The sequence below is a fragment of the Brachionichthys hirsutus genome, chromosome 6 (assembly GCF_040956055.1).
Source record: "Brachionichthys hirsutus isolate HB-005 chromosome 6, CSIRO-AGI_Bhir_v1, whole genome shotgun sequence".
NCBI lineage: Eukaryota > Metazoa > Chordata > Actinopteri > Lophiiformes > Brachionichthyidae > Brachionichthys > Brachionichthys hirsutus.
The window spans coordinates 13,438,843-13,453,667 of record NC_090902.1 but is presented as its reverse complement, the minus strand read 5'-3'; the positions used below and the strand labels follow the sequence as shown (position 1 = coordinate 13,453,667).

The following is a 14,825-nucleotide window of genomic DNA, read 5'->3' as shown; positions in this document are numbered from 1 at the left end:
CTTCTTCCCATAGTATTTTAACTCATTGAGTGCCAGCCATTTTCAGCTCAGCTATATGTCCAAGTTTTCGCTCATTTATCCCAATTTTCCAAGCTCCACAGAATATTCTTTATTATGACTATGCAAACACCGAACCTACCAAATTAAAGATTAAAGTCTCTTCTTTTATGAGGAAAAGAAAGTGTGTTCTAACATTTTTCCTTCCACAGCTATTGGCCGTTGAAGAGAGGTGGATTTCATTGTCAGGGTTGGTCAGTGAATTTTTGGGTCAGGGGAAAAAATGTGTTTAGACGTTTATGGTACTGAATGAGTTAATTCAAATCTGAAGAACCTAATCTAAGGATTTGAACAGAAAAATTACATCTTGAATTTTTTTTGTACTTTCTATTATCAGTTATCACCTCAGATTTACAAATGTTGACATGGAAATGTTTTTCTGTTTTGGGGCATCAGCTGGTTAAATCAGTGGCCTCGTCGGTACAGCTGTGTTTGAGGCGGATCATTAGTAGAAATGCCTGCTGTTTTTCATATAACATGCTGCAGTGGATCAGAGTTCATTAGTGGCTCAGTATCTCAGCTACGTCGTTGAGAAAACAGCCCAATTGCCACAGACTGGCAGAACGTTTAGGCTACATTGCTGGGAGGATGGAGAGAAGCGATGCCACTTTAATCCCACCATGCAGTCACTGCCCACCCCAGTGTTTGTGTGTCCCTGACTTCTCTTGCTTTCTCTCTGAAGCCAGGAGCAACTCTTTGACAGCCAAACCCCAGAAAACTAGCCCTGCAATAGCACAGAATGAATAAGTGATAACATTCCAGCTTCAAAAGGAAAGTAGTGATGATGGTGCAAAGTTCAGCCATCAGCCACCAGATAGATGATGTACACGTGCGTGTAACTGTACTAGCAACATTTTAAACCAAATCCTGAGGTGAATTGTCCCTAATCGTTGAAGACACTCACCGAGCTCACCATAAATCTTTATTAAGAATACAAAATGGCGGCAGTGTCAGTGAGCTAGATGTGAAATGCATATGCCTTCATCATCATCTTAATTTTTCTCATCTGTGAATTCTGCGAGGGTGTGACCTTCGTTATGGCACCTCTGTTGCACCAGAATCAGTTGCTCTGCTCGGTGTAAACCAAATTGAACAATAGAAGCAGGATGCATCTTTTTAGTAATTAGTGGACTTTCAAAGAGATGACTTCATTTTAGAATGGTTTCAGAATATTATTTACAACCTCATGAAATCACTATTATTTACTGCTTCATAGAGTTTGGGGGATTAATACTACTGCTTGATGGGTTTTTAAATAAAACAACCTCAGTGCAATTTCCTCTTTAATCTTCAAGCTTAAAGCTTCAAGGAGAGCTTCAGACATTCATTATTCAAAAAGACATTTAAACACGCCTCATACTTAGATTTGTGGCTTTATCATGAATAGTTACAGTATATGTTTAAATCAGCGAAGTATCTCTGTTGAAAATGTAAAAAGGTCTTTACTACATTTGTTGTATCATTGTCTTCGTTTACATGGACAAAATGTCTTTAATCCGATCAGAGTTCGGAGTAAAATTGTGATCGGATGCACTGTGTTCATGGACCCTAAAATTATTGATCCGATTAGGACTTGCGTGTTCATGCATCACACTTGCGATCGGGAAAAAAATATTTTAACATCCGCAATTTATACCAAATATACCAGAAATAGTAGAAGGAGCTGTAGTGACTTCGGTTGTAAACAAAACATGGCTCCGCCCCTTTCTGCTTGAAACGTCAGCATTATTTCGTGCGTTTTCCCCGTTTACGCTTTTAGTTTCCTCCTTTAATATCTCCGGCGAAATGTTTGTCTCAGATATTGACCAGTTCTGTCTTTCGCTCGCTCTGCTTCAGCTAGCTAATAACAGAAGCGCATAAAGCTGACGTCACAGACATGCGCAGTGAGGGCGGCTTGTACCGAAACATCGGAGGAAGTGTTTTCATGCGCCCTGATTGGATCATCTATCGGTATAAACCACCCCTCTCGATCGGGATAGAATCTTGATCGGATTGAGTTTGATTGGGTCAGACTAATCCAATTTGGGTGTACATGCAGCAGTTTTATTCCGATCAGGCTTTTAATCCGATTAAATGTGTCCATGAAAACGCACCTACTGTATGAAATGATGAGATTCATTCACACCTCTGAGCTTTGTCCCAGTCTTGAGCTTGCAGAATGTTTTGGATATATTATACAGCAGGCCAGCTCATTATTTCAACCTGCAAACACCACTTTGACACAATTTTGGAAGCATCCCCCTCCCTCTCTTGCTATTTTTGAGAGATCTCTGCAGGAAGCCATATGTTGACATCACACATTGCAGCAACCCTGCGTTCCTACGCTCATTAATACATGTGAGTTATTTCTAATGTGCTGCTTTATCAGATTCAGTTTGGTGCAATGATTCAAATTAAATTTCACTTTAATTATAATCACATAAGATATCACCAAAGCATTTCACCTTTGTGAGTGAAATGAGAGTAAACTGTGAATAAAGGTTGCACTTGTTCCATCGCGACCTCGCCTCCTTCCTGCGATGGTACTTAAACTGTCCTGATGAGATGCTGCAGCTTCTCTGATGAGAAGGAGGTGTCGGCGTTAAATATACGCAGCTCCAAAAATAAAATCATAAATGGATCACTTAAATCACACGTCTCAGGTCTCAGTGAATGAAATATACCAGTTGAAAATCTTCATTAATTCCATGGTGTTAATTCATTGAGAACAAAATGATGTAAAACAACCAAAGGAATACAACATAAATTGTTGGCTCAGTGTGGACTGGTTTTGGAATCATTCCCAAAAGGAAAGTGGGGAAAACTCAAATCAGAGGCTGATCCAACTTGAATTTCCCCAAACCACTACCAGTACCTTTGGCTAGCATGTAGAGGTCTATGCAGCTCTCCAAGGATATGCCTCCTCAGACCATCACTGACCCACGCCCAAAGGGGTCACACTGGAGAATGTTGCAGGCAGCTTAGCATTCTCCACGGCATCTCTAAACTCGGTCACATCTGTCACGCGTGCTTAGCGCGAATCTGCTCTCATCGGTGAAGATAACGGGGTGCTCGTGGTGAATCTGCCAAAGATGGTCCTCTTTTGTCAAATGTCAATCAGGGATGCACAGGCCCTCATCCCACCCTCATGGAGTCTGTTTCCTACAGTTTGGGCAGAAACACGCACACCGGTGGCCTGCTGGAGGTCGTTTTGGAGGACGAAACAGATAGTGGTCCTGCTGCTGGGTTGTTGTTGTTCTCCTATGGCCCCCTCCACCTCTCCTGGAGTACTGGCCTGTCTCCTGGTATCTCCTCCATGCTTGCTGGGAGACATCTCAAACCTCCTGGCCACTGCATGAATGGATGCTCCATCCTGGAATAGCTGCAGATACCAGAGAGGGGAATGGTCTGTGATCACCACCTTCGCTAATGGCCTCTTCTTCTCCACTTGTCTGTCCAACGTGCACAACAGCAGATAAAATTGATTCACAGTCAGTGACACTTCCTCGCTGGACAGAGTTTGATTTACACTCTGGTGATTATATTATATTTGTGTGTGTGTGGGGGGGGGGGGGGGGGGCAACGGTCAGAATGAAAATAAATCAATTTCTGTGTCCATCATGTAAATATTTTTTTTCTGTAGACTGTCCCTTTTGATGTAATAGAATGTGATTTTCGCTCTTGCTTTACGCTATGACTGACTGATGTTAAACGTTCTGTCCATTGTTGAAAGCGAGAGACTAATCTGCAAACGAAAGATGGTGCATTATAACTTTGGATTCAGTTTGATCAGATTCTTCCTCACTTGACACAGTTTAATAAAGACATCCTACCAAAAAACGATGAAATTAAGTTACTTTTCCACCTTCGGATTGTCCTTAAACGTCCTAAACTTCTGTGCTTGTGTGTTTTTCGCCCTGGAATGCCAGTGGGGATGGAGACACCTGGAGTTGTTGAGCAGGTTGACCTGACTCCGACCCTGGCCCTGGGACTCGGCCTGCCCATATCCCAGAACAGTGTGGGTCATGTGATCCCAGAAGTCTTGGAGGAAGCCTCACTCAGAGACAAGCTGCGCTTCCTGCATATCAACGGCCACCAGCTCAGCTGCCTGCTTAGAGACAGCATTCCGGACTATGAGAAAGGTGGGTTACAAATTCACTGACTCCAAATTCTGTACTCATTAAGCCCTTCAAGCCAGGACCCAGTCACACAGAGACTCATCGTTATGCTGTATCGTTTCCAGCCGGTGACAGGGTGAGTGCTCACACTTGGCCTTGCAGACGGTAACAGAAAGAAAACAATGCAGTCCAAGGAATAGTTTTAGTGCAGAGTGAAAATACAGGCTGAAGCTGGTGGAGCCTCCACAACACACAGCATGTCAGTTACTTTCCTCCATCTCAGCTTTCTCTTCAATTATTGCAATTTCAGTTAAGCACAATATATCCAGATGCATGCAGTATGTCTGAAATGACCTTTGTTGGGTGTCCGTAGATATACTTTGCAGCATAAGGCTGGTTTGGAAGAGCCTCTGGTCAGATTATTTATTTAAAATAAGAGTGCAAGGGTGGATGAAAGCATGGATTTTATCTAGACTCCTTTTATATAAAAAAAAATAAGCAATTAACAAAACTGATGTAAATAAATCCTCGCATCATTTGTTTTATTTGGGTTTATGGTCTCTTTTGGTAATTCTTATATTAGAAATTTTCCTCCAGTGTCTTTCAGATTGCTCCTTTCAGTTTACAGCACCATATGCTGCAGATGAATTAACCTATGTGTGAGGTGATTTATGACGAATGATCTTCACCAGAAACCAAAACTCTGAAGAGTTAAACTGTGGAATATTGTGTATCCTGAGTTTTGTAAATCCACACTTAAATGGCCTTACAGCTGGTCAGGTTCCACATGGAAGAGCCACAACAAGTTAGTGGTCTGCTCTTCAACATTAATGTGCTCCTCACTTTGTGCAAATACATGCACATATCCTCGCTGAAATTTACTCCCTACGTAAAAGTCGAGGTTGGGCTGGTTGGCAGTTTTATCCTCTTCTCAGCCAACGACCAGCCTGTCCGTGTCCCTCTGTTGCTGTCCTTCACTTCCAGAAACATTGGATACTCCAGGGCAGGAATTACCATTGCAAATATCAGAATGGTCAGGTGTAATCTATCTTGTCTTTTATTCTCAACTGAAAGGAGGCAGAGTAAAGTATGTGATTGGCTTGTTTAGAAAGTTACTTGATATATACAAATAATATGAAATGGCTGTTTCACTAAAACGGCCCCTTAAAAAAAAAAAAAAAAGTTAAAATGTCAACACGTTTTTGTTCTTACCCATTTTGGCATCAATCATAAATATTCATGCAGAGAAAGTGGACGGGGGCAGTAGACTAAAGCAGCTGGTGGAAATGCAGCAGGATAATTGGTTTGGTTGCATATTGAAATAAATACCCAAGGCCACATGAAAGGGGGGTAAGAGAGTATTTTCCACCTATGCTAGCAGCTTTTCTCTTTGAAAGGCAGCATTGCAGTCAGTCTGTCCACGTCTTCGCTACAAACCGAACTGATGCGTCGACGTCATGAACCTTTGTTGTTGGTTAAAGATATTTGGTAAACATTGTAACTGTTTTACCGGCTTTGTATTGTTATTTCAGCGTTGTCATTTAGAGCATGTTTAGCGAAATGAGCATTAGCAATTAGTGCCACCTAGCACAAGGTAGTCTTCCGGGTCTGCTAGCTGAGCTGTAGGATTTTTTTCTATATTTTATTGATAAAGCTTTTATTTTATCAGGGGTTTTTTTCATCTTTTTTCCCCCCTAATACTGGAAAAGGTCAACCTGCTCTCTTAATGGGTTTTTATTATTATTATTATTATGACATTTTGGTGCCAAAACACATTAGCATTTTATGCCATTTATCAGTACAACTTGAGTGATGACGGGAACACTTTTTGTGTGTGTGTGATTTAGGTTTCCGATTATCCAAAAGAAAACTGACTCAAGCTAAATATCCCTGTCAGGTCAAATTTTGTGTTTTCTAAACTTCATTTTAAATAATTTTCTTCCATTCACATAATAACTTCTCACTCTGGCAACACATTTTCAACTTATTTTTGTCCTTGGTTTCCATAGTAATGGAATTGGGTGGAAAAATAGATCAGCAGACCTACGTTTTGGTTTTAATATGCCCATCATTGAGGTGATGCTGTCTGTCGTGAAAAAATTGCCACTGTTTGTAAATTCACCTGGAATAATACATTTAAGTAGCATGGATGTTAATGTTTTATTTTTTGGGGTTGGTTTTATTTTTCATGCATGTTTTATCAGTGCTCAATACAATTGTCAAAAAAAAAATAAAGAGTATCACCCTAATTAGACAAGGGTGTCGCTGGATCCAACATATATACAATTTAAAGTGATCAATTCATCTATAGTGCATGTTTTTGGAGGTGGGGAAAATTCAAACAGACCCAGGACAGTTGGGAATCGAACCCCAAACCTTGTTTTCAAGTGGCAGCGCTCACCACTATGCCATCGGGCTGCCCCAAAACATTAGCAGAGGATGGTTTCGATCCATCGACCTCTGGGTCATGGGCCCAGCACGCTTCCGCTGCGCCACTCTGCTGATAAACTCGTGCGCCCAGCACGGGGCTCGAACCCACGACCCTGAGATTAAGAGTCTCATGCTCTACCAACTGAGCTAGCCAGGCCCGCTGGGCGAGTTTTCCTCAGTCTGCCGCTGGACAGGCACGACTACTGTTTCCTCTCGTGATGAGGAGACCCAATAAACTCATCCATTTTCTTGGATTGGAGAGGAAACAACCTCAATCTACAGCTGCTTTATCCACCTTGTCGTTCAACAAGGGTGTCGCTGGATTCAACATATATACAATTTAAAGTGATCAATTCACCGAAATTGCATGTTTTTGGAGGTGGAGAAAATTCAAACAAACCCAGGACAGTTGGGAATCGAACCCCAAACCTTGTTTTCAAGTGGCAGCGCTCACCACGATGCCATCGGGCTGCCCCAAAACATTAGCAGAGGATGGTTTCGATCCATCGACCTCTGGGTTATGGGCCCAGCACGCTCCCGCTGCGCCACTCTGCTGATAAACTCATGCGCCCAACGTGGGGCTCGAACCCACAACCCTGAGATTAAGGGTCTCATGCTCTACCAACCAAGCTAGCCAGGCCTGCTGGGTGAGCTTTCCTCAGTCTGCCGCTGGACAGGCACGACTACTGTTTACTCTCGTGATGAGGAGACCAAATAAACTCATCCATTTTCTTGGATTGGAGAGGAAACAACCTCAATATACAACTGCTTTATCCACCTTGTCGTTCAACAAGGGTGTCGCTGGATCCAACATATATACAATTTAAAGTGATCAATTCATCTATAGTGCATGTTTTTGGAGGTGGGGAAAATTCAAACAGACCCAGGACAGTTGGGAATCGAACCCCAAACCTTGTTTTCAAGTGGCAGCGCTCACCACTATGCCATCGGGCTGCCCCAAAACATTAGCAGAGGATGGTTTCGATCCATCGACCTCTGGGTTATGGGCCCAGCACGCTCCCGCTGCGCCACTCTGCTGATAAACTCATGCGCCCAGCGCGGGGCTCGAACCCACAACCCTGAGATTAAGAGTCTCATGCTCTACCAACCAAGCTAGCCAGGCCTGCTGGGTGAGCTTTCCTCAGTCTGCCGCTGGACAGGCACGACTACTGTTTCCTCTCGTGATGAGGAGACCCAATAAACTCATCCATTTTCTTGGATTGGAGAGGAAACAACCTCAATCTACAGCTGCTTTATCCACCTTGTCGTTCAACAAGGGTGTCGCTGGATTCAACATATATACAATTTAAAGTGATCAATTCACCGAAATTGCATGTTTTTGGAGGTGGAGAAAATTCAAACAAACCCAGGACAGAGTTAATGTACAACAAATACTGGTATTACTTAGTTCAAATGTACAAATATATTCTCTAAATATAGGAGTGGTTTTAACACACTTAATTTATAAAAGAGTAGTTTGTGATATAATCTTCTGTAGTGTATGTACACAACACTTCATCTACATTCATGCTATGCAGGATCTACAGTGACCTACATGGAACAGATACACCAGAGATATACCTTTCCTTATGAATGAGTGATATAATTCCAGGGTCACGTGTCGGCTTGCTGTCTGTTACTCTCGGCCCAATTACAAGCTTCACCCAATAAATGCATTAGTAAAGGGTTCCCTATAAAATGTATTTACTATCTGCCTTGTATCAATCTTCGTATTATGTTTCTCTTGTGATTCCAACCTCAGGCATCTTAGAGGGCCATTAACCAAACTCTGTACTTTTAGACAGATGAAAGATGGCCAAGGCCGTCGATACTGTATGATTCATGCCTGTGGCTTAAGCTTCTAATATTTCTACCAACCCCACTGTCTGGCAAAGCCACAGTCACTATTTATCACCCCTTGCCTATGCTACTAAAGTGTGTATGTGTGTGTGTGTTACTGATGTATATAACAAATCAAACCTCCGTGTTTCTTTGGCCTTGAACAGACTCGTGTAGCAAAGATGTAAAATGGAAACAGGCAGCTTTTCATAGTTTTTAACTGGATCTCGAGCTCAAAATCTCATTTTGCAGGTTTTTTTTTTTCATTTTGAAATGCACACAGGACACAGAACAATAAAGTTCTGAAATTTATTTGATCTTCTATTCATGATATTCAATATGCATCCAAATAATTGATGCATTCATGCATGGGATTAGTGGAACTCGTTGCTAAGGAAACAGATAGTTGCGTTATTGTTTATAATGAAATGCAGCAGGATAGGCATCGGTCTGAAAAGGGCTTTCCTAAAATTAGACAAAGCTTTTCATAACCGTTGTTCCGAATCCATCCAGTTCGTAGTTGAGTCTCAAACCACTGAAGCATCTATGATAGTAAAGAATGCAACCGACTGATGAGAGAGATCTGTATTCAATATACTTTATGCAGTGTGTAAATGGAGGTTGAACTTTCATTATTGGAAAGCATCTTGTTTAGCTACGCAGTGAAGTTTACAGGTAATTGTTTCAATGCATCAAAAGATATTACTATTAATGTTTTGCTGGTTCATAGAGGTTATTAATGAGATGCTGCAAATGTCTTCATTTTTGACAAATCTACAGGAATACATTAAGCTGCTACTGTTTAGGAAGATGTCCTGCAGCATTTAACGTCAAAGTAATGCCAAGTCCTTCAGTACCTGACGACAATCATTGGTGTTAAATAACAAAGGTTAACTTTCCCCCCTCCTAAATTCTTTCCATCACAGAGGCAGGCTTTGAGCTTTTCCGTGTGGCAGAAAAGGCTCATGGGAACTGGCTGAAGCTCTATCTCGAGGGCAACACCTCTGAGGTGCTTACCAACATGGGCAAAAAAGTCCTGAAGCAGTATCTGGAGGCCCTGGCTGCCATGAGCTCATCGTTGAGCAAACAACTGGGGAAGTACGACATGTACTCCATGATTGCAGGCATGACGTTCGTGTTTCAGGTAAGCAGTGGAATGTCACTCTTTCTAAAGACAATAACAGGCTGGATTAAGTTGTCATTGTTAACGTAGCGTATTTGCATTAATAGCTTTATAAATGGCGATAGTGTTGTAATCATTAATACTGAAAACTTGAGTCATTATTTTAAGCATGTCCTGAAAGGCTCTTTGTGCTTATGTATAGCTCTTAGCTGCCGTGGTAATCTCTTCACTGCTTACATATGTTGCCCACACTTACTGTGGATTATCTGTAGTATAAACTGAAAAGAAAAGAAAAACAACTGAGCTCCTTTTCTCCCCATCTCTCTCTATTCTCTCCCTCGGACCGGGCCTGCAGCTCCTTCTGGTCTTACTGCTGGCCATGCCTGAAGCCCTCAGTGCTGAAGCAGTGGTGGACCTCCCGGTCCTCTCGACCCTGCTCTCCCTGCCGTTCTATCTCCTGTGTCTGCTGCTCGCCTCGGTGCACGTCTTGGTGTGCACGTCTGCCGAGAGCTCTTGTTACTTCTGCAGCCTCTCCTGGGGTCTCGTGTTTGCTGCGGTTGCCTTCTCCTCAGCAATGTTTTGCATTCTAGTGTCTATGTTAACTCGCCGACTCCTCCTGGTCGCCACACACAGGAAGGTGAGTATATGGTCCTAAACATACCACACACACCTACAAAAGTAACGTGAACATTTTTGCTGATGTATTAAAAAAAAACATTTTGCTCTTATGTTTTTTTTTGCCTATGAGACAAAATTAGTTGTGAAAAAGTTGACTGAATCTATGGAGAAAGGGCACGGTCTCATCTATTGTAAACTCTAATTAGTGATTTGGAATAGTTAGCCAAGTCTTTACATCACCTGAATGTTCCTGCATTGTGAAACATAGAGCAGGTCTGGAAAGGTTTTGTAGAGGCTGAAGGGGCTGCCTCTTACTTTGAGATTTAGAGCACCATTTATATTAATCCCAGAGTTCTTGGCTGGCTGCACACACTGTGGCGTGTTTGTCATTGAGGATCCCAATGAGCCACTTAAATTACTCTGCAGAATTGGACAGGGAGCGGGGGGGGGGGGGGGGGGGGGGGGGTAATGTATTAAAATGTAGGGATAAGCTTTAATGCAGTGATAGAACATTAACTTTACAGACACAAGAGATATATTGTTTAATTCCGACAATAATTAAACGTGATGCATAATATTTTTAACAGTAACTGTAGTGACTGTGAGAGTTATTTCTAAAATGTCCCAGATTTATTGTTAATTCCGACAGCTCAGCAAAGGGACCATGGATTTGTTAGAGAAGCTGCTGCAGGTTGTGTCCCAGAAGCCAGACGGCCCCCACTGTTAAAAAAAATCACAAAAGCACTGACTAACATCATTCATCGCTTTAACAATCATGAAGTAGCACGTGTGTTTTGTTGTTTGTCGATGTGGCTTTATAGCCCTATTTTCATAGCAATCATTAAAAACCAGGCTTCAATCTGGACTATTTTAAATCTCAATTGTAAATCTTTTTTTTTCCTGCTAAGTCATGTTTAAAGATGAATTGCATTTGCTGTTTTAAAACATAAGAGTTTACAGCTGTTTGTCTTGTACTGATATCAGTAACAGCTGTAAAGATAAAGCAGTGATTGCTCAAATTTTCACACCCGATCCCCAAAATAGCCAAATCACCACTCAAACAAAATATGACAAGGTCTCCAGAATTTTAAGAATCTAAATGTCATTGTGCTTCACGTAGAAAAGTTGTCTGTGAAGGATGTGACAAGTTATTATATGATTCCAAGAGGAACTTGACAAAATAGTAAATGGAATGAGTATAAACATTTAAATGAATGAAGAATTCTTCAGAAAAAGACTAGTAATTTGGTCTGTAATTGGCTAATTTGAGAATTGAAAGGTTTCCTTTTTGATCTAAATAATTTCCTTTTGTTTGTCGGTGAGAATATCTACATGATGCTTCATGTGAGGAGGCTGAGCCAGAAAGAATGTGTATTCCACATCTTCATGATGGGAATTGGGTTCGCTGGCCTGCCAAAAGAATGTGATAAACACATATTAGGACCAAGAATAAAGTATTTCCAGAAGTATTACGAATGATTCATTGGTTGGTTGATGTTTTGTTTTTATATTTTGGTTCTGAGGCTGCTTTGAAAATATTTCTTACTAGCAAGTAACAGAAAGCCATAGCCTTTCCTTCGTCCAGTTTGTTTGATAAAAATTGTCTTTTTGATAAATAAAGGAATAGTTTGACATTTATAGATTTTTCCAATGAAGAGAAGATTGATGCTACTCATATCTGTCCATTAAATATAAGGCTAGAGGGGAAAATAAGTTTGCTTTATCTTAGCCTGTATCTAGACTAGACTAGAAGCCAGGGAGATCAGCTAAATAAATTACCACAATCTATAAAATTAATTTGCTCAAATTGATATAACACATTGTTTCTGTTTGTTTAAGCCATACATTTTGAGATTTTGAAATTTGACCTCCAGGGGAAGATAAAGACACTTGACCAGGATCAGCACAGGAGGAATTATAGCTGCTGTTGCTCTGTGCCAGGTTTTGATGTGAATCCTCCTCTCTGTGATTGGGGGTGGTGTGTGTGTGTGTGTGTAACTCAGACTACAGTGCAGAATGAATTGTCAAATCTCCTGAACTGACTGAACCTTGAAATATGGTCCGGATAAAGAACTTTTGAGATAATTTAGGAGCATATAGGATATATAATCTGGGAGATGTTCATGAAAATTTGGAAAGGAAAATTATGGAAATTGTAGTGCATGATATTAAAATGCATGCAACCTGGAAGCTGCAGTGCCACAGTTTAGTGATATTTTCGTTTTTTATTGCAAAATAAGTACCAGAAAGTTGAATATTTAATGTCGCACCATTTGAATAAAGTAGACGTATATGGCTAAATTGGTTAGGTACAACTAAAAAGGTAAAGAAAGTCTATTTACCTTTTGTTGGGCTAAATTATTGCTGCTGAACTTCATTTCATTTTTTCTTTGAATTGGAATGGGCTTTTACCGCTGAGCAAAATAATTGGCAAAGAGTTTGCATTTGGACAAACACCAATTTCTTTTTAAAAGTCACAGAAGCATGATGGACCGAACATTGATATGGGCCAAAACAAATCAATTAGTTTCTGCTATTGGTCAGTTTTTGCAGAAAAATACATTTCTGGTTCTTGAGATGACTGACAGAGACAGACATCCCGCTGTTGTGCTTTGTTCAACTTTTGCTTCGTGCACTAGAACTTAATACACTTTAATATTCTTTCATAGTCTCCATTGAGGAGCAGTGGCAGTGAGTGGTGGCTGTCAGAACTGGATGTGTTGTTGCTGGCTGGCACCATCGGACACACTCTGAGCTTGGCGGCGAGCAGCTTCATAGAGGAAGAACACCAAACCTGGTACTTTCTGCTCAACACCCTCTGCCTTGCAGTCTTCCAAGATGTTTGTCGGAAGTACTTCAGAGAGAAGAAGGACTCTGGAGATGAAGAGGAGCATATCCTCCCTTCCATAGATTGCCATCCCTTTGCCTCTTCTCACTCCAAGCCAGAGGGTTTCTCAGAGAAGTGGCTAGCGTTAGCCACTCCGCCCTTTACGCTGGTCTGCATCCGACTGCTACGCCCCCTCAACCAGACCGGTGTACAGTGGGCTCATCTTCCTGACTTTGGACATTGGCTTACCAGGTTTGATTTCCCTATTTTCATTATTGATAAATATTGTCAAATTTACTTAATAAGGCAAAATCAGTTTTGCCTTATTAAGTTTTAAAGAATGATGAGAAAAAAATAGCGAAACACATTAACAATTAACTCAATAATTGTTATTCTAAAATATATTGTCTTTAACATACTATTTAACCACACACACATTTGGACACACACACATAAAAAAGTTCAGGGGAATATATATTTCATTTTTAAGCCATATTTTTCAAAAGGTATTACCGTATGTATGTATATAGAGCGATAGATCTCTTCACCAGCAGCTGTCAATGCAGTTCTGTGTTCCTTCCTCAGGAAGCTCAAATCTCATTTTCATGACTTTCAAGAGCAACTTACAACCACAATCCAAACGAATGCCAGGGGACTCCATCCTCCTGGGGATGGGAGCCTCCAGCCCAAAGATGAAAAATATCTGATTCGGTTTCAACGACTCTTACTAAAACTTCAAGAGCTCGACCACTCCTTCTAGATTAAATATCTATAACAATGACATTGGTCATCATCATCATTATTATTATTATTATTATTATAATCAGAATAATTGTTTCTCCTACAGTGATTAGTTAGCAGTCTGCTTTTTTCTGCTCCATATGATCATATTGCCCTTAAATCATCCACTGTCGGTCAGCACCTATTGAAATCAATTTAAACCAGATTCTGTCCAAACATCTCGAGTTTAAATGTTGTGACCCGGTGCATTAACGTGATCAGAGATCAGTTATTAGTCAGATAGTCTGCCAGCTAGACTTTTTTTTAACACGTTCTTTTTTTTTTTTTTTTTTACTCGTTCTTATCTAGCCAGGGCTACACACTGGCTTGCAAGCATGAGTGGTTCTGATAGGCAGCAAAAGAGTGGCAGCAGCAACCAGGTTGGCTTGGAATTACTGTATGGATAGCAAAAGGATTCACACAGAAAATGGATTCCATGTCTGTTTCTCTTGTTAAGACCAAAACATTTGAACTCCACCACCGTTGAGACACTTAAGGGTTGAAAAATCTTTCTAGTCTTTGTTCGATCCAACATTTGTCTTGTGGAAGGCAATGGACACAGTGCTGCTGTCAGAACTAATGGCTGCTGGTCCTTTTACAGTGCCGGGTGCATTTTTCTTTATTATGCGGGAGCATGTATGAGACAGGACATTATAAAACTCATTTTCAGCTCGGCTCCAGTTGAGGGTGTGAGAAGTCGGTGGTAAAAAAGGAGATTGTACGGTTTCTATAACTGTTATTTAGTCTGTCGCCGATGTAGTCACATGGCGCCGTGTCAATTAAAAGACAGACATGTCAAAAAGTTTATCTCTGTACGCTGCTCAATACAGACATGATGGTTGATCTCCGTTTATAATTCCTCTTAGTGTAAATAACTGTACCAGATTTACTCATAGACATAACATGACAAGACCCTGAACGATTTGGGCCATTTTAACACAATACGGCTTTTCTTCTGACGCAGACATTTTGAAACCGTTTATCTGGCTGAGAGACTGACAGGAAAATGGCCTTTGTGATTGCTCGGACTGATTTCTCTGTAAAGCAGTGACTT

General features: G+C 41.0%; 1 protein-coding gene and 3 non-coding genes across 4 annotated transcripts in view; 1 reads left to right on the top strand and 3 right to left on the bottom strand.

Annotated features, from left to right (window-relative positions):
• Nucleotides 1-14,825, top strand: part of pigg (phosphatidylinositol glycan anchor biosynthesis class G (EMM blood group)) — a 45,949-nt gene that overhangs the window by 13,775 nt on the left and 17,349 nt on the right. The window contains exons 6-9 of the mRNA XM_068740374.1: nt 3,966-4,178; nt 9,350-9,567; nt 9,902-10,183; nt 12,834-13,243. Of these exons, the coding sequence (XP_068596475.1) occupies nt 3,966-4,178; nt 9,350-9,567; nt 9,902-10,183; nt 12,834-13,243 (1,123 nt within the window). The remainder of the gene's footprint in view (nt 1-3,965; nt 4,179-9,349; nt 9,568-9,901; nt 10,184-12,833; nt 13,244-14,825) is intronic.
• trnak-cuu (transfer RNA lysine (anticodon CUU)) lies at nt 6,669-6,741 on the bottom strand. Its single transcript has one exon. It is a non-coding gene; the product is annotated as a tRNA-Lys (tRNA).
• On the bottom strand, nt 7,152-7,224 carry trnak-cuu (transfer RNA lysine (anticodon CUU)). The gene has a single exon. It is a non-coding gene; the product is annotated as a tRNA-Lys (tRNA).
• Nucleotides 7,635-7,707, bottom strand: trnak-cuu (transfer RNA lysine (anticodon CUU)). The gene has a single exon. It is a non-coding gene; the product is annotated as a tRNA-Lys (tRNA).